This window comes from Dermochelys coriacea, chromosome 1 (genome assembly GCF_009764565.3).
Source record: "Dermochelys coriacea isolate rDerCor1 chromosome 1, rDerCor1.pri.v4, whole genome shotgun sequence".
Taxonomy (NCBI): domain Eukaryota; kingdom Metazoa; phylum Chordata; order Testudines; family Dermochelyidae; genus Dermochelys; species Dermochelys coriacea.
Genome location: NC_050068.2, coordinates 181,358,480 through 181,379,603, shown reverse-complemented (window position 1 = coordinate 181,379,603; position 21,124 = coordinate 181,358,480). Strand labels below are relative to the sequence as shown.

Below are 21,124 nucleotides of genomic sequence, written 5' to 3'. Positions count from 1 at the left end.
TACATAGTTTGCATTTGATAGTGTTAAGTAGTTAAGTGTTAATTAGTAGTTAGGGTCCCAGCGAGGACTTTTCCCCAGGCTGGGCATGCCCCGGTCTCCTGGGTTCAAGCTCTGTTTGGACTGCAGCAGGCCTATGCCTGTGAATGACCCCCACGGCAGCTGCCTTTGGTGCCCGGGGGAGTCTCACATTAAGGAGTAGTGCTGGATCTGGAAAAACTTACGGCCGTGCACCCAGAAGGAGCAGGAGAGTCCTGAGATGGATGTCCTGATGGAGTTCGCCCAGCTTCCAAGCCATCCACTCAGAGTGCCTCAGCCTCTGTGTACAGCGCACCACCCGACTCATCCCAGCACTGTTCGCCATCGCGGTTGCCAAAGAAGAAGGCCAAGAAGCACTCCCGAGCATCAAGCAAGAAGGCCCAGGAGTCATCTATCAAGGGACCCGGCCCTGCCCACCAGACTACTCCAGAGCCCTTTGATTGTGCCTTCCAACTTGGGTGCCCAGCACCCTTACAGGTCGTCCACCAACTCCTGGGAGTGGTATGGGATCCACACTCCTGCCTGCATCTTATTCATCCTAGGCTCCCACGGAACAGAGAGAACACAGGTCTCCACTTGCTCCGATGACAATGCCCGTGCTGCAGAACCCAGCTAAGGCTCCCCAAAAGAGCAAGCCGACTGTTAAGATCCGTCAGGGGGTAGGAGAACAACATGGGTCGCTGGACAGACAGCGTCGATCTTCGCTGCTGCGTCGGGCATCCCGGGGCGCCCAGACAGGCTTCAAGATCCCTGCAGCACTACTCTCTGGCACAGGGACAACACTCCCCTTACTATTTCTAGCACTATTCGCTTTCTTGATGGTCATCCTCTAGATATCTGTCCCAATGGCACCAGTACTGTTCTCCACACTACAGTTGCTGTTCAGTTAAGCGTGGGCAATGGTCACTGGTAGCTTCGGCCAACAAACAAAAACAGGCATAGACAGCCCCTCCCTGGTCGCCAGAAGGGGATTCCTCTGTTATGGAGGGCCATCACCATGATCTCATTGGCATGAGTAGGCACCAGAGCCCGCTCCCTAGTTGGCAGCACCACAGTGGCAACATGGCCAGTGGCCAGCGGAATGGCCTTATTGGAGTCTGTAGAGTGTACCAGCTGTGATGATGCCTCCTTCACAGCACTCCTCGGTGGCTGTGGCGGAACATCAGGTGGCGGCCCCACCGGACCTGGTATCAGAATCCCGTTCTGAGGTTGGGGCAGAGGAATCCGTGCCTACCCCAAAGTTTCTTTTTCCAATGGTGGTTGAGATCCCAGCACCCCTACCTGTGGTCCAGTCTTCCTTGTCATCCCCAGATGAGGTGGTAGCGGGACCTTCCAGAGTTAGCCCACCAGATTACTTTAGGGAGCATCAAGCCCTTCTCTGGTGTGTGGCCAAGAACTTGGAGCTCGAGGCGCAAGAGATGGTGGAGCAGGAGGACACCTTCAACACCCTCTTTGGCCTCTACGCCCGTCCAGGTCACCTTGCCTGTGCATGAGGATCTCCTCAAGATAGCCAGGGCTTTATGGCAGATCTCCCCCCCACCCCCCCATCCAGCTCATCTCGAAACAGGCTGAGAAAATATACTTTGTGCCGGCCAAAGGTTTCAAATACCTTTATACCCAACCGCCCTTTGACTCGCTGATTGTATCTGCAGCCAATGAAAAAGACAAGCAGGTCCCCACCTCCTAGACTGCCAAAAACTAAGACTCTAAGAAACTTGATTTATTTGGGGGAGAGATTTATTCTACAATTTCGGGTGGTGAATCATCAGGCCTTGCTGGGCCGGTTTCAAAAACTTCCAGGAATCCCCCCCCCTTCAGGGTTTGACCCAAGAGTTTGGCACACTGGTGGAGGGCATGGCAGCGGCCAGATGCTCCCTGCAAATGGTATGGGACATGGTGGACTTGGTGGCAAGGGTGATCGCATTGACGGTGCTCATGCAACATAGTTCCTGACTCCAGACTGCAGGCCTCTCCCAGGAGATGCAGGCCTCAATCCATGACCTCCCCTTTAATGGAGTTGGTCTGTTCTCGGAGCAAATGGACGCCAAACTGCACGGTTTGAGGATACTAGGGCTACCCTTTGCTTGTTGGGCATGCACACCCCACAATCAACCGGGAAGCCCATCCGACCACCGCCACTCCCAAGACCCTAGCAGTCTCATCAGGGACCTAATAGGAGAAGGGATGCTAGTTTTAGTCATAGTAACCCTTATTCCTCCTTCTCGCCAACCAAACACCCAGGGGACCAGAAACAATCGTTTTGAGGGGGCGCCTGAGAGTGGTGCACTAGTCAGTTGACCAGATCCTACCTGCCTTTTCCTCAACCGCCTTTTCCCCCTACTGCTCGGCCTGGTCATGGCTTACGTTGAACTGCTGGGTCATAGACACAGTGGCCCGAGGCAATACCCTGCACTTCCTGGCTGCCCTTCCTTCTCGCCCCTCTCCCTCATTTTCCCATCCCTCTTCAGGGACCTTTCTCATGAATAGGTAGAGAAGCGCCTGAGCTTGGAGGCTGTGGAAGATGTTCCTCGGGACATAGAAGGAAGAGGACTCGACTCCCACTACTTCTTAATCCCAAAGACCAAAGGGGCCTCAGGCCCATCTTTGACCTGCGTGGTCTCAAGAAGTTGAAGTTCCACATGGTCTCCCTGGCCTCCATCATCCCTTCCCTATCTCTGTATTTCCAGGCCACAGGTGCATTCCTCCACTTCATAGTGGTCGGTCATCACTTCCAGTTCACGGCGTTACCCTTTGGCCTGTCTTCAGATCCCAAGGTGTTCACTAAATGCATGGCGCTGGTAGCGGCTTACCTGAGATATTCGGGGGTCTAGATCTTCCCATATCTTGACAACTGGCTCTTTGAGGATAGGTCTCCAGAGCAGGTCCAATGGAGCATTGACCTGGTGTGATCCATTTCCAACAATCTGGGCCTGTTGATAAACACAGTAAAGTCCATGTTAGTGCCAATCCAACACACAGAATTTATCGGAGCAGTTCTCAACTCCAAGTGAGCCAGGGCCTTCCTTCCAGAAGCATGCTTCCAGGCCATGTCTGACTTCATTGCCCAAATGAAGAGCCATTCTCTTACCACAGCCCACATGTGCCTGCAACTGATGGACCACATGGCCTCGTGCACATATGTGGTCAGCCATGCCAGTCTTCATCTATGATCTTTTAGGTATGGCTGGCCTCAGTCTATATCTCCAGCAGGCACGCCCTGGACAGGGTGGTCATGGTGCTAAGCCACATCCTATCGTCCTTGGACTGGGGGCTGGATCCAGATCCCGTGGTACAAGGGGTTCCCTTTGTGACCACGTATCCATCGCTTACCCTGGTTTTGGATGCGTTGAACCTAGGCTGGAGAGCCCATCTTTGTGAGCTTAGCACCCAGGGCCACTGGCTACACAGCGATCTGGCCCTTCATATCAATGTCAATGTCAGGGAGCTCAGAGCTCAGTGCTAGGTGTCCTTGCCCCCACCTGAAGGGCAGGGTGATGCATGTCCTGACAAACAATACAGCTGTGATATACTACATCAACAGGCAGGGCAGAGCCAGGTCCTTGACCCTTTGTTGGGAAGTGCTCAGCTTCTGCGACTTGTGTGAGACCCGCCATTCATCTGGTAGCTGCCCACCTGCCTGGAGCCAAGAACATCATGGCAGATCACCTCAGCAGTACCTTCACCTCCAGATGGAGCGACAATTTGTTGTGAGATGAGATCACCCTAATCTTTCACAGGTGGGAGTCTCCCCAAGTGCACCTGTTCATGTCCAGTCAGAACAGGAAGTGCCACGTGTTGTGCTCTCTTCAGGGAGGGATAAGAGCCCCTTGTTGGACACCTTCCTCATTCTGTGCTTGGGAGCGCTGATGTATGCCTTCCTGCCTGTGCTGTTAATCCAGAGTCCTGCTCAAGGTAAAGCAAGACCAAAGCGACGGTCATCCTTATAGCCCTGGCGTAGCCTCGTCACCACTGGTTCGGCATGCTGCTGAGTCTCTCATCAACCACCCTGCTGCAGCTACCTCGTAGTCTGGATTTGCTGTCCCAGAACCATGGCAACCTGCTGCCCCCAAATCTGAAGTTACTGCGCTTGACGGCTTGTCTGCTGCGTGGCTCAGTGTGGAAGAACGGGGCTGTTCCACTGATGCTCAGCAGGTTTTGCTGAGCAGCAAAAAAAACTGTCCACCAGGGCTGCATATGTGGCAAAGTGGAAGCTGTTAATGTGTTGGGCCATGGACCTGTCTGTCGCTATCTTCAATCAAGGTAGACCTGGAGGCTGTTTCAATGTTCCATCCTCCGCTTTGAGACCATGATGGGGCGTTTCCTGAAGGGTTTGGAGTGCCTTTCATGTCTGAGACCCGTTCCCCCTCCTCCCCCCCCACTTGAGACCTGAATCTTGTGCTGTCCAGGCTAATGCCCCCTCCCCCCCCGCCCCTTTGAACCCTTGGCTTTCTGCTCCTTCCTGCTTCTCTCCTGAAGGTCTTTCTTGGTCGCTATAACTTCGGCCCGTAGGGTGTCCGAGATTAAGGTGCTCGCGTCAGAGCTGCCCTATACGGCCTTCTACAAGGACAAAGTCCAGCTGTGTCCACACCCAGCCTTTCTGCCCAAGGAAACTTGTCTCCCAGTTTCACACGGGTCAAGACATTTACTTACCAGTTCTTTGTCCAAAGCCTCATGTAATGGATGAGGAGTGCACTTTGCATACCTTGTACGTCAGATGGGCGCTGGCCTTCTACATCGATAGAACGAAGCCATTCTCTAAGTCAACACAGTTGTTCGTTGTTGTCGCTGACGGGATGAAAGGATGCCAAGTGTCAGCCCAGAGAATCTTGTCTCGGATCACGGCCTGTATCCGCTACTGCTACAAGCTGGCAAGGGTGCATCTGCCAATGATCGTGACAGCTCAATCAATTAGGGCACAGGCATCGTCAGCTGCCTTCCTGGCACAGGTGCCAATCAAAGATATCTGTCGGGCTGTGACGTGGTCATCCGACCACATGGTCACGTAGCACTATGCGCTGGCCCAGCAAGCTCGAGACAATGCTGGCTTTGGCAGAGCCGTTCTGCGAGACTGTGAACTGCGAGCCCACCTCCATTGATTCTGCTTTTTGAGTTGCCTAGAATGGAATCGACATGAGCAAGCACTCGAAGAAAAAAGGGTTACCTACGTTTCATAACTTTTCTTTCAGATCTTTTGCTCATGTCCATTCCATTACCCACCCTCCTGCCCCTCTGTCGGAGTTGGCATGAAGGAGCAGAGAGGGTGATGATGCCGCATGAGCTCCAGAGGGCCCCACAGCTGTCTTTATAGGTACCTCTAAGGCAAAAATCTCCAGCCGTGAATGTGGGAGCTCACCTAGCATGGAATAGACATAAGCAACACATCTCTAAGATCAACAGTTATGAAAGGTAGGTAACCCTTTTTTCTGGTTTTGTGTGTGTGTGTGTGTGTGTGTGTGTGTGTGTGTAATCTAGAAATGAAATTCTGGCTCTATTTAAAGTCAGTGATAAAACTCCAACTGATCTCATTAGGGCCTCCTCGAGGCAGGGGATTGCCTCATTCAGTTCATATGCATTCTAGTGGATCCCAGGGGCTCTGGATGCTACTGCAGTATAACTGTTTAAAAACAATAAATGTTGAATACAGCTCTTTTCGGGTGGTTTCGGTGTGCCTTAAGGCTGCAGTGTGGCACATTCAGTATGCTGTTGTGTAGCAAACTAAAAATATATATATGCAGCATATAGCCAATGGAATGCTCCTTCTACTTGCAAGGAGATCCCATTGATAATGGAATAATCTTACCAAATGTCAGATTTCAGTGAGTTGCTCTTTACTGGTGTGTTTAACCTTTCTCTTAAAATTTTTTTATAAGTCTTTTCCACACTTGTGTTTGACATATGTAATGCATGCAAATAAAATTGTAAAAAAAATTTAATCAACTGGTGTACATTTTTTTTCTTGAAAATGACAACTTTATATTCAGAAGTCTGTAAGACACATTGTGCTGTCTATAGCACTATAAATGAAATTGATCTTAGATGGTGCAGGAAACATGACCCAGTTTTGAGGCATGACACCCATGAGCAAATTTACAGAAGTGATACTAGGGGATGGGCATTAGGGAGGTATGAGTATATTGTTTACTATATTCTGGTGCTTCCCTCTTTTGAGTCACCCAGTGGTTTAATGGTGAATATCTGTCTTAATAATAAAAGCTGTTGGGTAGATTAATCTTAAGAACATAATAAAACTCTGTAAACATAAGCCTGTTTCAATTGACATAACCAACAAATGGGACATCTTGAACCTTTCTATCACAAATTCTCTGCCACTGAAGAGACCAATTCTGAACCAGAACTTTAAATTAATCTCTGAATGGTATCCAGATGTTGACATTTCTTCAAGGTGTAATATCTTAGTTGTCACTATGACTGATGGTCCCTTTTGAATGAATGACTCTCAAAGTGGATATCTTTAATAAAACTCAGCATTATACCACACTGCTGTTCTCTCTTTTTTCCTTTGTGTCAAAGAAAAAAAAATAGTACCTTAACATTATTTTGGGGGGGGGTTGATGGGGGATGGGGTGTAGCTTCAAGTGTACTGGCATAAGTACATTTTTGAGACGGCATATTTCTGACATTTTAGTTTTGTAGATAACATAGTAAATTGAAATTTGGCAGATGAGTAGACAATTTTGTGGTTGGATAGCGAAGAAATCTTTATCTTCTCCTAAAAAGGATGCAAGCTTCAACATTCAATAGGGTTGCCTAACTGTTTTTGGACTTGTTAGCAAACTACCATCCATCTGAATACTAGAGTGTGTGGGGGAAGGCTAAGTGGTTGCAATCCGTGTGAGAACTATTTCAAGTTTTAAGAGCCTGATTGCACTTATTCACACTTGACCTCTTACCTCCTGAAAACAGTGAGACTACTCGGGATAAGGGTGGCAGAATCTGCCATCAACATCAAAATGATTACTTCAAGGCTTGGACGTCGATGGTATTCTGGCATTACTAGTCTTCAGTGGGAGTAATTGGAGCAATTGAACAAAGTTCACATCACTTGGAACCACCTAGTACTATTTCTGTGTCCAGTAGCTCTCAAATATTTCTGGTATTAAAAGGCTCTTGCCTATGTCTTGCACTGCCGCTGGCCATGACCTGTGGGATGCTAAGCTTAATTAAGATTCTATTGTATTTATAGTGCTTGCAGTAGAAATTTTCAAACCTATAGCCTATTATTGGTTATAGGCCACATGAGGAAAATTGCTAGGTCGCTTAGTGTGAGTGAAGTTCTCCTTTTATTGTTTAATAACCTTATGGCTTCTGGACTGTCAATCACAAGTTTCAGCATGTAGGCTTAAACCACAGACTTTTCCTGTAAAGTGAAGAAACTGGGGGCCAGGGGTACTCAATTTTTTGTAAAGGTCCACATTTTTTGGTCAAGGTATAGTCAAGGTCCAGACCGCAGAGAAAATTAATTAAAAAAAAAAAAAAAAAAAGAGAGAGAAGTAAATAAAATTTTGGGTCCATTCAAAAGCATCTGGTGGTCTGGATTTGGACCTGTCCACCTATTGACTACCCCTACTGTAGGGGGAAGTGAGACTGACGTTTTTGTACTGTAAACCTTGTGCTGTATCAGAATTATTGGTAAGATAACTTCAAGTGCATGAAGTAAATATCTGGGGTGTGTGTGTGTGTGTGTGTGTATGTATGTAATACACAAAGGGATGTATAGTACCATAGTCTGAGGAAATGCCACTGTACTTTGCCTAATCGAAAATACACCTGTGTATGCATTAAAATAAGTACTTGTCATGTGTAGCTATGAGTATCTACTATAAGTAACGTTCGCTAAATTTTCTAAAATGTATTTAATGTTGTTGTTTGTTGTTTGAAAGGTATACCCTGTTTCATGACCGATTGAAGAACATTGAAGAAAATGAAGGCGGCCTTGATAAATTTTCAAAAAGTTACAAAACCTTTGGAGTCAATCAATTTGTGGATGGCGGACTATATTGCAAAGAGTGGGCTCCAGGGGCAGAAGCAGTGTTTCTTACTGGCGACTTCAGTAAGTATTTTGAAAGAAGAATTTTCCATTTTGGTATTTCTTCTCAATCATAATGCCAGATCTATTGCCATAATATAGATTATGGAGTCTGCTTTTTTTTTTAAATGAAAAGTAGGGCTGTTTAGTTGAAAAAAACCCGCAATTAATTATGCAATTAATTGCGCCTTTAAACAATAATAGAATAGCATTTATTTAAATATTTTTTGACATTTTTTACATTTTCAAATATATTGAAATGGGAGCATTTCCCCATGAAGAGGCTGGCTGACTGACCAGGGTGGTTGAATAAGTTCAGGGTCTGTCTGCTGCCAAGGCCCTAGGATCAGTTGATGATCAACAAACTCTGCTGCCCCACACTCCTCCTCCTTCTCTGGCTGATGCCCAAGGTGCTTCTTAGCCAGAAGATCTTTTTCAAGGATTCCCCCTGCAAGAGGCTGAGATTAAAACATGGAGCCTGTAGGACTATTGGGGTCTTGCCTTCCACTGGCACTTGAAACCCTATGTAGGGGACCCCCATTGAGTGACTGGATGGGGAACAATGAATCTGCAGGAGTCTCAAAACCTACCAAGTAATTGCCTCCGAAACACCTCACAAGAGACTTTTCCAGTTTCCCCCTGGGCAGTTCTCCTCCCCGCCCCCACTTATTTCACCCTCCTGCCCTTGTCAGGAGGAGGGCAAGTAGATGGGTGCAGATAACATTTGGGTGGTGGTGTTCTGTCACTTAACTTTTGTAAAGATTTGTTGACCTTTCTTTTAAAAATATTTAAGTTACACATTCCATCTCATACTTTTATTACATGTTATGATTTCCTTGGTTTGTCTGTGGCCCTTCTGTGATGGGTTGGATCACAGAAAACCCCTTCGGAATTCCCAGCTGATGTGCTGGGACTACCTCTGAGCCCGCTTTCCCTGCCAGCTAAGGACTTCAGTCCCCTGCCTGGTTTGAGCCAGACACGCATGCCTGCTACAAACTCAGACCCAGGTCTGAACCAGGTCCCCCAACAGCTGCAGGCTTAACTGAAAACAGCTTAAGAATTGTTCCTTCTCTAATGCTCAGATGCTCAACTGCCAATGGGGTCCAAACCCCAAATAAATCCGTTTTACTCTGTAGAAAGCTTATACAGGATAAACTCATAAATAATTTGCCCTCTAAAACACTGATAGAGAGAGATGCACAGCTGTTTGCCCCCCAAGGTATTAATACCCACTCTGGGTTAATTAATAAGTAAAAAGTAATTTTACTAAATACAAAAGGTAGGATTTAAGTGGTTCCAAGTAATAACAGACAGAACAAAGTGAATTACCAAGCAAAATTAAAATAAAACATTCAAGTCTAAACCTAATACAGTAAGAAAGTGATTACAGATGAAACCTCACTCTCAGAGATGTTCCAGTAAGTGGCCTCCTTCTAGTCTGGGTCCAGCACTCACTCACCCCAGTGGTTACTGTCCTTTCTCCAGTTTCTTTCAGCTACCCTTTCGGGATGGAGAGGCTATCTCTTGAGCCAGCTGAAAACAAAATGGAGAGGTCTCCCAGGGGTTTAAATAGACTTTCTCTTGTGGGTGGACATTCCTCCCTCACCCTGTGTAGAATACAGCTACAAAATGGAGTTTTGGAGTCACATGGGCAAGTCACGTGCCCATGCATGACTCAGAACTTATAGGCAGCAGCTGTTGTTCACATGCTACCTTGAACGTCCTCAGATAGACTTCTTATGTGGATTGGAGTTTTCCAAGATCCGTTGTCCGTTAAGCGTTTCTTGATTGGGCACTTAACTTGCAAATTCCTTTCTAAGAAGCTGAGCAAATGCCTTACTAAGGCTACTTAAAATCAACAAGTACACAGCCAATATTCATAACTTTGAGTAAAAAAAATGATACATGCATACAAATAGGATGAATATATTCAGTAGATCGTAACCTTTGCAGAGATATGTTACATGGCATATGTAGCATAAACCATATTCCAGTTGTATCATATTTACATTCATGAGCATATTTCCATAAAGCATTATGGGGTGCAATGTCACAACTTCCTTGCTAAGTATGATGAACGGAAAATGTTTTCAGGTTTGGGATTGGGCCCCACAATTTACAGCTTATGAAATTGAATGGTGTATAAGTGTCTGGTGCCATGATAAAGGAAACATCATCTCCAGGTTTAGAAAGATCTGAAGTTGCAAGGATACACAGGAGGTATAGGGATAGTGCATTTAGTGTTGTGTATACAATGCAGAAGTACAGAAAACACCACTACTAGTTTTCAACGCAGCAGAAGCCTAAATCACAGAAAAGAGGTAATATATGACTTTGTGGCTTAGTTGACATGAAGAAAATCAAAACACAATGCTAGTAACAATACAGGCAATGACTGCATCTACCACTACCCTGGCTATAAAGGACCACTCCTCTCCTGCCCTTTCAACTATGGTAGGGGTTAGTGCTTTATAACAGGGCTAAGTGCAGTTGGCGCCACTGGCAATAAAAAAAACAGGCTGGATACCACCGCCACCCTGCTTCCAAGCAAATATTGATAAGGTCCTTATGAGAGATTGAGTACTTCCAATAAGAAGTTTGTAAAAACGTGTGAACAGAGAAGATAAAAAATGTTGCACAGTGACCACATTACAACTCTGCTGCCACAGCACAAACTGAACCCAAGGTGATAACCCAGTGGAAATGTTCTGTTATTTGTTTGGAATGTCATAGGAGCTAATGACTGTCAGCTGCAGGAACAAAGCCCTCACAAAGCTACGTGGACTCCCAAGTATGTACAAATGTTGCCTCCTGCATTTCCAGCAGCTGTACAGGATGTGAAGATGTCCTTCAGTTCAGGCAGAAGGCATCCTCCTCCTTCCTGCTATTCCAAAATGTGGGGCATCCTTGGTTTCCCTTGCCTGCTGGCAACTAGGACCAATGTGTATATAGGTGGGATCTGGCTTCCGGTTCAGTATTTGTAAACTGAACTTGTCCACTCAGGGCAGAAGCACTTGCCTTTACCCTCTCAAATGTTATTGAATGCTCAGCAGGTGATGATTATGTGATGAGGTTGGCCACGTTGGCATCCAAATGGGTACATAAGGAGAGCAACAAACTCTCTAATCCTTGCAAATGTGAACTCCATAGCCATTCTGCAGCTACTGAGCTTGCAATTGAATTCCCTTTTTCCAGAGTTCTTAATATCAGAGTCCAGTTTCATGAGTCAAGTCAGGATTGGGTATGTGGGGTCCCCAAGAGTAACAGTTGGCATAGATACACCACAGAGAACAATATAATTTCTGAAGAATAAGTCTCTTCTTCCTCCTTCACCTCTCCCTTCTAGTCCAATCCTGATCTTCATGTCATGGCATCATGAACCTTTCCAATGTTTCCCACATTTATACTGATGAATCTGCCTCTGTGATCCACTAAGCCATGCAGAATGAGTGATTAGTAAGCTTTACAGTTCACATATTTGCCCCTTGTGGTGGGGGAAGTATAGGGATGTGGGTGCCATCGATGGCCTATACACAGTTTGGAGACCCCATTCTCTGAAATCTAACTATTTCTGGAACATTTCTTATGGTAATCACTCATGAGTAAATGAATGTTTAATTGCCTCACAACCTGCACAATCACAACCCTAACAGTGGAGTTTCCAACCCCAAAGTAGTTTGCAGCAGACCTGTAGTAGTCTGTAGCCAGCTTCCACCGAGCAATAGCAATCCGTTTCTGAACTGCTATGGTTTCCTGAATCGAGTATTCTGGCGCTGGAGGTTTTGTGCAAGCTCCTCACACAGTTCCATGATGATCTGTTTCCTCCTATAGAAGTTTTGAAGCCATTGTTGTTGTTTCAGGCTTCAAAATTGTGTGATTTCCACCATACTGTGCTGCTTCTCTTGCACCAAAAGTGATGGTTGACTCAAGCGTTTTCTGTGGCAATACTGGCTACTCCACTGTGTAATCCTTTGTTTCTCAATAAGGAGCAGGAGTAGAGTGAGATCCATCCTTCTCTTTTTGTGTTCCATCCATTTTTCCAAGGAATAACAGTAAAGGCTGACGTGATCAGGAACTGCTGTTGGCAAAAGTGTGAAGCAGGGAACACCAGCAACATACAAAGTGGTTCCCCAAATATCTCCCTGTGATTCACAGAACCCAGGGCTACTGCCCCTAAAATGATAGTGCTAGCAGTGCATAATAGCAGCAGTGTGAAAGCAGGTATATGCACATACACAATGTTACACCCATGTCCAGAACAGCCTGTGTGGACTCTTGGCATGTGTGTGGGAAACATGCGTGAGCATGTATACGATCCAGTAGTTCAGCATGCATGCCAGTGTTGACATAGTCTTAGATAAGTTGTCTTTTTTTGTTTGTTTTTTTTTTTAAGAGGACAAGAGTGGAAGAAACTGATCATTTTAAACATACACCAAAGTATGTTGCGAGTACTGAGTTAAATGAGCTTTTGAAAAGTTACTGTTTATGTCAGTTTTTTTGGTGTGGGAGGAGTGGTAATTTAAGAATTGAAATATTTTAAAGGAAGAAAAATGCTCATGCATAATGAAATAGTATGACAGTTCAAATTGTAGTGTTTTTTCTGAAAATACTTTAAAGTCAATTAGAATTTCATGTATCACTTTTTATCAAATGAAGCTGAGATTTAGAACTAATATCTTAGAATAGCTGTATCTAGATTTTAATGAAACACGGCAGTAAGGAGTCCAAAGTGAATTTCCTTGTAGTCTTTTAAATGAAAAAGTGCGTCATTTGTCCTATATTTCTTATTCATCATCAGACATAGTAAAGTATTCATTCCCAAGAGAAAGAATGCAGTCAGGAAGCCTAGAGGAATGGAAGAGTGTCATTCAGTGCAGATGAGTTTTACTAATATTCTTATGAGAAATTGGGTTGCAAAACCCGAAGATTTAGAATTAAGTTGCTCTAGATGTATTTAATTAAAAATGGATAGCTTTAACCTTTTTTTTAAGTTTCAAACAGGTTAAAATCACAAACTAATTTATGGGTATGCTGTATTTTATTTGAATTCAGGAGTTGCTTTAATATGAATTCTTCATAAAACCTTTGTTCCATAAAGAGACCTTGAATTGAAGCACTAGAAAAAGAGGTTTTATACAAAAAGTTTTCAAAGAAATATGGAATTTGAGTAATCGTATCTTTCACTTTTGAAACTGAAAAACACATTGCAGGTTAATGTTTTTGACTATTTAAGTACAGTGGACTGTCTTTCAGTTTGTCTTGCAGAATACTAAACTGAAATGTTATCCAGGAATGGATTCTTTTTATAGATTCATAGATACTAAGGTAGAAGGGACCATTCTGATCATCTAGTCTGACCTCCTGCACAGCGCAGGCCACAGAATCTCACCCACCCACTCCTATGAAAAACCCATGTCTGAGCTATTGAAGTCCTTAAATCATGGTTTAAAGACTTCAAGGAGCAGAGAAGCCTCCCTCAAGTCAACCATGCTCCATGCTACAGAGGAAGGCGAAAAACCTCCAGGGCGCCTCCAATCTGCCCTGGAGGAAAATTCCTTGCCAACCCCAAATATGGCAATCAGCTAAACCCTGAGCATATGGGCAATATTCACCAGCCAGATACTACAGAAAATTCTTTCCTGGGTAACTCAGATCCCATCCATCTAATATCCCATCTCAGGGGATTAGTCCTATTTACCCTGAATATTTAAAGATCAATTACTTTCCAAAATCCCATTATCCCATCATACCATCTCCTCCATAAACTTACCAAGTAGAATCTTAAAACCAGATGGATCTTTTGCCCCCACTGCTTCTCTTGGAAGGCTATTCCAAAACTTCACTTCTCTGATGGTTAAAAACCTTCGTCTGATTTCAAGTCTAAACTTCCTGGTGGCCAGTTTATACCCATTTGTCCTTGTGTCCACATTGGTGCTGAGCTGAAATAATTCCTCTCCTGCTCCTGTATTTATCCCTCTGATATATTTATCGAGAGCAATCCTATCTCCCCTCAACCTTCTTTTAGTTAGGCTAAACAAGCCAAGCTCCTTAAGTCTCCTTTCATAAGACAAGTTTTCCATTCCTCGGATCATCCTAGTAGCCCTTCTCTGTACCTGCTCCAATTTGAATTCATCCTTTTTAAACATGGGAGCCCAGAACTGCACACAGTATTCTAGGTGAGGTCTCACCAGTGCCTTGTATAACGGTACTAAAACCTCCTTATCCCTACTGGAAATGCCTCTCCTGATGCATCCCAAAACCACATTAGCTTTTTTCTTCTGTAGCAATGTTTGATTTAAGGACCTTGTATTCTCCTGTTCTTCATGAGGCGTAGGTACTGTAACAAAGTAGGATCTTCTTCCTGGTCTGGGGCTGTCTGGACATCTGTCCTATTTCTGCTGTCTTTAGTTATTTACTCTCTTCTGACCCCCCCCATCCCCTGGACATCCTGCCAGTGATTTTCTTAGCTATATATCAATTCTACCTTCATTGGATCCACATTAATTAATAATCCAAATAAGATAGCAAAAATAAATACCCACCTACTTATACAAAGATAACTTTAAAGTATGCAGTTCTATCTACAACACTACTACAAAATTAATTCTTCAATCCCTTGTCAGGACAAAGGTGTCACTTTCCCATGGAATCCTCAAGACTGACTTCTTTTCTTCAAAAAAAGAAAAGGAGTACTTGTGGCACCTTAGAGACTAACAAATTTATTAGAGCATAAGCTTGCATCCGATGAAGTGAGCTGTAGCTCACAAAAGCTTATGCTCTAATAAATTTGTTAGTCTCTAAGGTGCCACAAGTACTCCTTTTCTTTTTATGAATATAGACTAACACGGCTACTACTCTGAAACCTGTTCTTTTCTTCAGTGTCCTTTTGTTAGTTATCTAACTTCCTTTGGAATGTGGTGCTGTGTGTTTGTTTTAACCCAAACCCACCTCTCTTTTCCTTGATTACTCTCTAGCTGGATTAAAAATGTATTTAGTGGTTATCCTTCAGGCTAAAACAAGTAAGTTTGTGATTCATCATTCTATCATATAGAGTTGTATCTCTTCAAAGAACTATACAATGATTTCTTAATTAATCCTTCTAGCCAATTGGAGGATAGGCAGGTGAATATTAATATATCTTTTATAGAGATGGAAAGGGGAGGTTGCAAATTGTCCAAATTTGCATATAAAAACTGTGAAACAGGTTTTAACTTGCGCATCTTTTAGCTTACTGCCCAAGGTCTAATGCCCTACCCTTAGTGGTTGTCAAATCAGTCAACTGGTCTGTTTTCCCATTGGTAAAATGGACTTATGCAATTACATAGCTTTAAAGTATTGGACAAAGATGGATATGCTTGATTAGCTCCGTTTTACTGATGGCATAACTAAACCCACAGATAGAAAATTTATATTTCCAAAGAAGCACTCTGCTCTAGTCGATGGCTGAAATACCAGTGTTTTACAAAGGGTTGGGTTCTGTTATGTACCTAATCTGTAAAATGCGGGTAGTGGTCCTTGCTCAATTCCTGGAACGGTGATGTGAGAATTTACAAAATCTACTTTGAAGGGCATAGAACTGAGGCCAGTAAGTGAAAGAGGTAAGAACAGAGCAGAGGACTTCCTGGCTTGCAGCCCTGTTTAAACTCTCCTAAGCCAAGGGGACAACTTGACAGCAGCATGAAAAGATCCCTTAAACTTATTCCTGTGTTTATCTCAACAATTTAAAAAGGGTTCTTGACTTTTTGGCAGTAATTCATGGATGATATGCTGTTTAGTACACACCATAAGTGGTATGTAGGTTTGTGTTTTAAGAACACTGAAGAGGGAGGGGAGGCCCTACTGCACATACTTAACAATTTTTCAGATGTGGATAGCAGTCAAAATAAAATCCATTTCTCCAGGAATATGGCTAGCTACTGTACTGTAGTAAGGGGTATTTCCTTGCCAAATCTTTCAGCCACTCCTGTTTTGGCTATAGAGATATTCTTTAGATAAAGACACTTGAATAACTTTTTGTTATAAGAAAAGTGTGTAGTTTCTGCTTCCCTCCTGTTCAAAAAATGGCTGAGTGCTTTTTGATCCAAATATTCAAAAAGAAAAATTGTGTTGGAAAATAGACACTCCCTGGAGAATTTCCACCTAAAGCTTGAGCTATGAGATTCTGAATGAAAAGACTAACTTTAACTGACACAGTATGCTAAGTATAAACATGCTTTGTTTTTCATACAGATCTACACAGTTCGACACAGTACATCTAACCACCCACTGTCATAATGAAATCCTCTGGGGATATTATTTTGTGCCCCATGTAGTATTTTTTTTTAAAAGAAAGAACTTTTCTGATATGTTATATCATTTTGGCCCAAGACAGATGATTCTAGAGACTGTTATGAGTCCTTTTTGTTCTCTAAGATAACTTTTTTGTTTCCCTCTGAAAATGCTAAAATCAACCAGTAGTCATATGTGAAATATTTTCTCATTAAATAAACTTAATAAAACAAACCACCCTTAATATAAGCCCGTCAGTATGAATTTTCTTTTATTCCCTCAACATTTTGAGATCGAGATATTAAACCTGTTGGTATTCCCTAATGGCGTTCCATTGTTCATCTGAAAAGACACTTAAAATGTTACATCCAAAAACATTAAGATTTGTCAATTCGTCGTTTTAGCAGCTGAGTAAACCAAGTGCATGAGGCAATTAGCTGAAATTTTGATACTAGAGGCAATATTGACATTATAGCTTTCTTTAAAAGCTATGTGATAACACTGAATATTTTAGAGACTAACATATTTATTTGAGCATAAGCTTTCGGGGAAGTGAGCTGTAGCTCCTGAAAGCTTATACTCAAATAAATTTGTTAGTCTCTAAGGTGCCACAAGTACTCCTTTCCGTTTTGCGGATACAGGCTGCTACTCTGAAAACTGAATATTTTGTTTGCATATTTTATTGCTAAGCAACTAAGTGACTATTGGCAATATATCACTATTTTAGAATTCACCATTTCAGAATAAAGGCCCAGGTCATTACAATGTAATGTAAATGTAGCTTTTGAGCATTATCTATAGAACTGAAAATTGGGAAAGTAGAATACTTTGAGTTTACCTCTAATTTAGTTTTCTTTATACTGACTGTATTTGATCTCTCTTAACTTTATTTAGATATATATATTTAATTTTTGTTGATAGGTTCTAAATGTGATAGTTTAAAGCACTAGAAGTATGTATGTTAATTTAATGGTCAACTTGCTTTTTCCACTCTAATAGTCTATGTTGCATTCCATACCTTATTTAGTCATCCATATCCTTAGCAAATTGACACATGGCTAAGATTTCCAGCTTCTTACAATTTCCATTTTCTTGGTTTCTACCTGAAGATAACATTTCATTTTTTAATCCAATCAAAATCATTTCCACAATGCTAGAGTTCATGAAAGGAGTGAAAAGAAAAGAGGATTTCCCTAATTTATTTTCAAAACATGAACAGCTGAAGCTAAAAATTTAAAAACTGGCTTATGTTAGGAATCTAATTGAGAACTAAAATATAAGCCAATTGGAATCAAGGTCCCTCCTCAGATGATCTGTGATTTGGTTAGCTCCCTCCTGAAATCCAGTTTGGAAGAACTGATTAGTTGCAGGAATGGCCACGTTATTTAGCATACCCAGTATATTGCCAGAGCAAAGTTATTCAAAGATAATGACCTTTAATTGCCCTGTACTGTTTGCCTTTTGTCAATATCTTTTGGAATTTCATTCAAGATGAAGTAAAAAGGCAACAGAGAAGACACAAGTGAGCCTCACAAAACCAAATGGGAGTTTGTAGTTTGATATGGATAGACATTTACTAAATCATCACAACATACTGCCATCCCACTGTCATAATTCCTGAAGTAATTTGTAGCCTTTTGTAGCCCACTGGGTCTTGGGCCTCTAGCAGTTACCTTTTTCAGGACATGGAAGATGCAATCTCTGTGTAGACCTGGGTTTTAGGCTGCATCTCACTGTGATCACTGTAGCAAGTCAGTTCAGCACCCGTCATCCTGCTCTCCCACAGGGACTATAACGGTTAACCAGTGACCAGCCAGCCTTCATAAAGCCAAGTATTTATTTAGAACAAAAGCATTACAGAGAAAACCAATCTTCAAGCAGTGAACGGCTTTACATGCAGGTCTTAACTTATCAGGCAGCCATCCATCTTCCTCTTGCAGACTCTGATAGGGACAGAGTACTTCAGGCCTTTTACATGCCGTATGTGTACATTAGTGATTATTTGGTGTCTGTTTCTTGTGGGGAGAAGGGGAGAGAGAGAATGACTTCTGCCCCACATCAGGGTGGTGATCACTTTATACAGTTCTCAGTTCTTTGTTTACCTGGCTTGTCCAGCCAGGTCAACCTACAGTGGTCAACCTACAATGGGCAGTTTTTCCCAGGAGGATGATGCTTCTCCAGTGTGTTATTTGCATTTGCATTCATCACCACCCTCCTGTGATTTAGTTCCTGCAGGAATAGAAGACAATCACAAGGCCATACAGATATGACACTTATGAAGTTGATTTACAGTCTTTGGCTATTCCATGTGTCTGTCTTATGTCACACCCTCTACCTTTTTTGAATTAACCATAAATACTATCCATCTACACTGATATTCCAGTGACAAGAATAATCCCATCATATTTACGTTCTCGAGTCTAGACCAATCTGTTTAGTAACACTTTTCTTGTACATCTGCCTTTTGAGTATGGGAAACATGATTGTATATTTAATACTGTATTTTTCTCTTTTCTGATTTCAGTTTCTACCTTATTTTTATATTGGGGACTATCTACCAGATTACTTGAATTCAAGTTGTTCTTTTTCCTTATCTAGTTTAAAGTGTGCTCAACCAGCCCCTGCCAAGTTTGCTCCTAGAATGTTGGTATTCCTTTGCATTAAGTGGAGACTTAAGTCCACATAGGCTGCCTTCACAGAAAGCATCCCAATGAAGCTCAAAGTAGCATTGCTATGCTATTAACAAATCCAGTGCATCATTGTCTTCATTCATGCTTGGCACCAGGCTGATTCTCCAAAATGAGTGAGACACACTCTCTGAAAATGCTCATACAGTGGCGATGCAGGTGAATGCCCCACACTGCCATGCTTCCATAGTAAAGTAGTTTTCTTTTTTAAATGGCTATACCACATTACAGCAAAGGGAAATAAGGGTGTCTGCATAGGTGTCTCAGAACCATTTAGTGTGATGAAAGAAAGTATGGTTGTGGACAGCTGGACCTGTTCATTATCCGGTGTACCTACCCTTAAGGAACATGTGCCATAGCCACAAGCCATTTTTTCTATTTAGAAACTGTTCCAACACGTTTATAAGAGCACAATTCTTCCCATAAGACAGCAATGCAGTTACTTTGGTTTAGGTATAAACTATTGACTATCAGAATGTGCTTGATATTGCTCCAGATGTCTAAAGAAAAAATAAAGGTTTATATAAGGAAAGATCCTTCTCCTTCCCATGTTGATGGTTAAAAAGGAATGTTTGAAACAATGGGGTTACTGCAACACACTTACAACTGTGTTTGCAATGGATGTTTCTTTTGAGAAGTGATACATTTATATTTTTTGCTATTCTTGGACAGAGACTTTAGTGTAAAAAAAAAAAAAAAAAAAAAAAAAGCATAACATAGAAAACACTGACAACATGAGTCTGAATTAGAACCCCACAGGACTTACTAAAAAAAAAAGTTCCATTCAAGCGTTTTTAAGCAATAGTTGAATTTAAAATGGGATAGTCTGTGAATGTTTTAGAGAGTCCTTTTGATCACTGCACTAAATGAATATATAAATTTACAATTTATACTTCTGTTTCAAGTATCTTTCTTACAGTCATCAGGTTTGGCCCAAGAGAACTCCATTTAGTTTCTTTGGGGGAAATAAAAATTGATTAAATTAAAGCTTCTTAAACTGCTGAATAAAGATAGCTTTCTTTATCTGATTTTCATACTTGGTATTCTTGTGCGTTGTATAATTCTGAATACCGTAGAACCCAAAGCTATAATGAGTTTGGGAAACAATTTATGCAATAGGTGAACTCAACTTGTACTCAGGAAAACATAGTAAGAATCTGTATTATCCCTCCCCCCCCACCCATGTTAAAAATAACCATGTAAGAACCAAAAATGCTCCACATTTCATTTAAACATAGTGGTTAGGATCTTTCTTAATCTCTATCAACAGCTGCCAGATGATCAAGATGAGAACCTGGGGCACTGCGCTCAAAGCAAGTACAGCAGTGTTACATGCTTGTACAATCCTCTTTACCCTCTATCCACACCCTCTGATGGAAATGTTTTTTTTGAGGGGGATACTGAAAACATGGGTTCTGCCTTCTAAAAGGTATTGGGCTATATGATAAAGTTGTTTGGCTTGTACTGGTGATTACTCCTATCTGTAGTGCCTTCCAACTCAATGGGATGCAAAGAACCTTAAACTGTAGGATCTAGTAAAGCGTATTTGACAGGGCCTTGATCTGCAGAGGGAATCTGGTTTTATTAGATCGGCTGGACATGAATAGCCATTGCATTTTTCCATGAGATAATAAGAGCTAGATACGTTGCCATCACCTGACCCTTCCTTTGGCCAGACAGCCCTGAATGTTAAGTTTATCTGCAATTTAGTCTCTTTCCCTTTGTACTTTATACAGTTCATGAATGCGGCTATCAATAACACATCTGTTCAGAGTGGTGGATGTGGTGAGCAGAAACTTTATTTAAGCTACATTTCTGAAAATCTGAGCTCTATAACCTTTGAGGTGAGGTTAGACTAAACAGAGGGTTGACTTAAGCTGTTTTCTCAATTATGTTTTGTCCTGATTGTAGCAAATCCCTTTTCAGAAAAATCAATTCCCCCCCCATAATGCTGTGCATGAAGCATCTACTGTTTCAACCAATCAGATTTTCCTTTTCTGCTCATTGCAATCAATCTATTCTGGGTTTTAATTATCGGCAACGCAATTTGTAGATAGGGAAATGTCAGTTTGTGCAGTTGTGTAAT

The 21,124-nt window shown here is 42.4% G+C and overlaps 1 protein-coding gene across 6 annotated transcripts in view; it reads left to right on the top strand.

Moving 5' to 3' along the window:
* GBE1 (1,4-alpha-glucan branching enzyme 1) overlaps positions 1-21,124 on the top strand; it is a 274,774-nt gene that overhangs the window by 49,730 nt on the left and 203,920 nt on the right. For all 6 annotated transcript variants that reach the window (XR_006279482.1, XM_043509634.1, XM_043509617.1 and 3 more), the window contains exon 2: positions 7,938-8,107. Coding sequence is in view for 5 of the 6 variants with exons in the window: in XM_043509634.1 (XP_043365569.1) it covers positions 7,938-8,107 (170 nt within the window). In the remaining variant the exon portion in view is untranslated. The remainder of the gene's footprint in view (positions 1-7,937; positions 8,108-21,124) is intronic.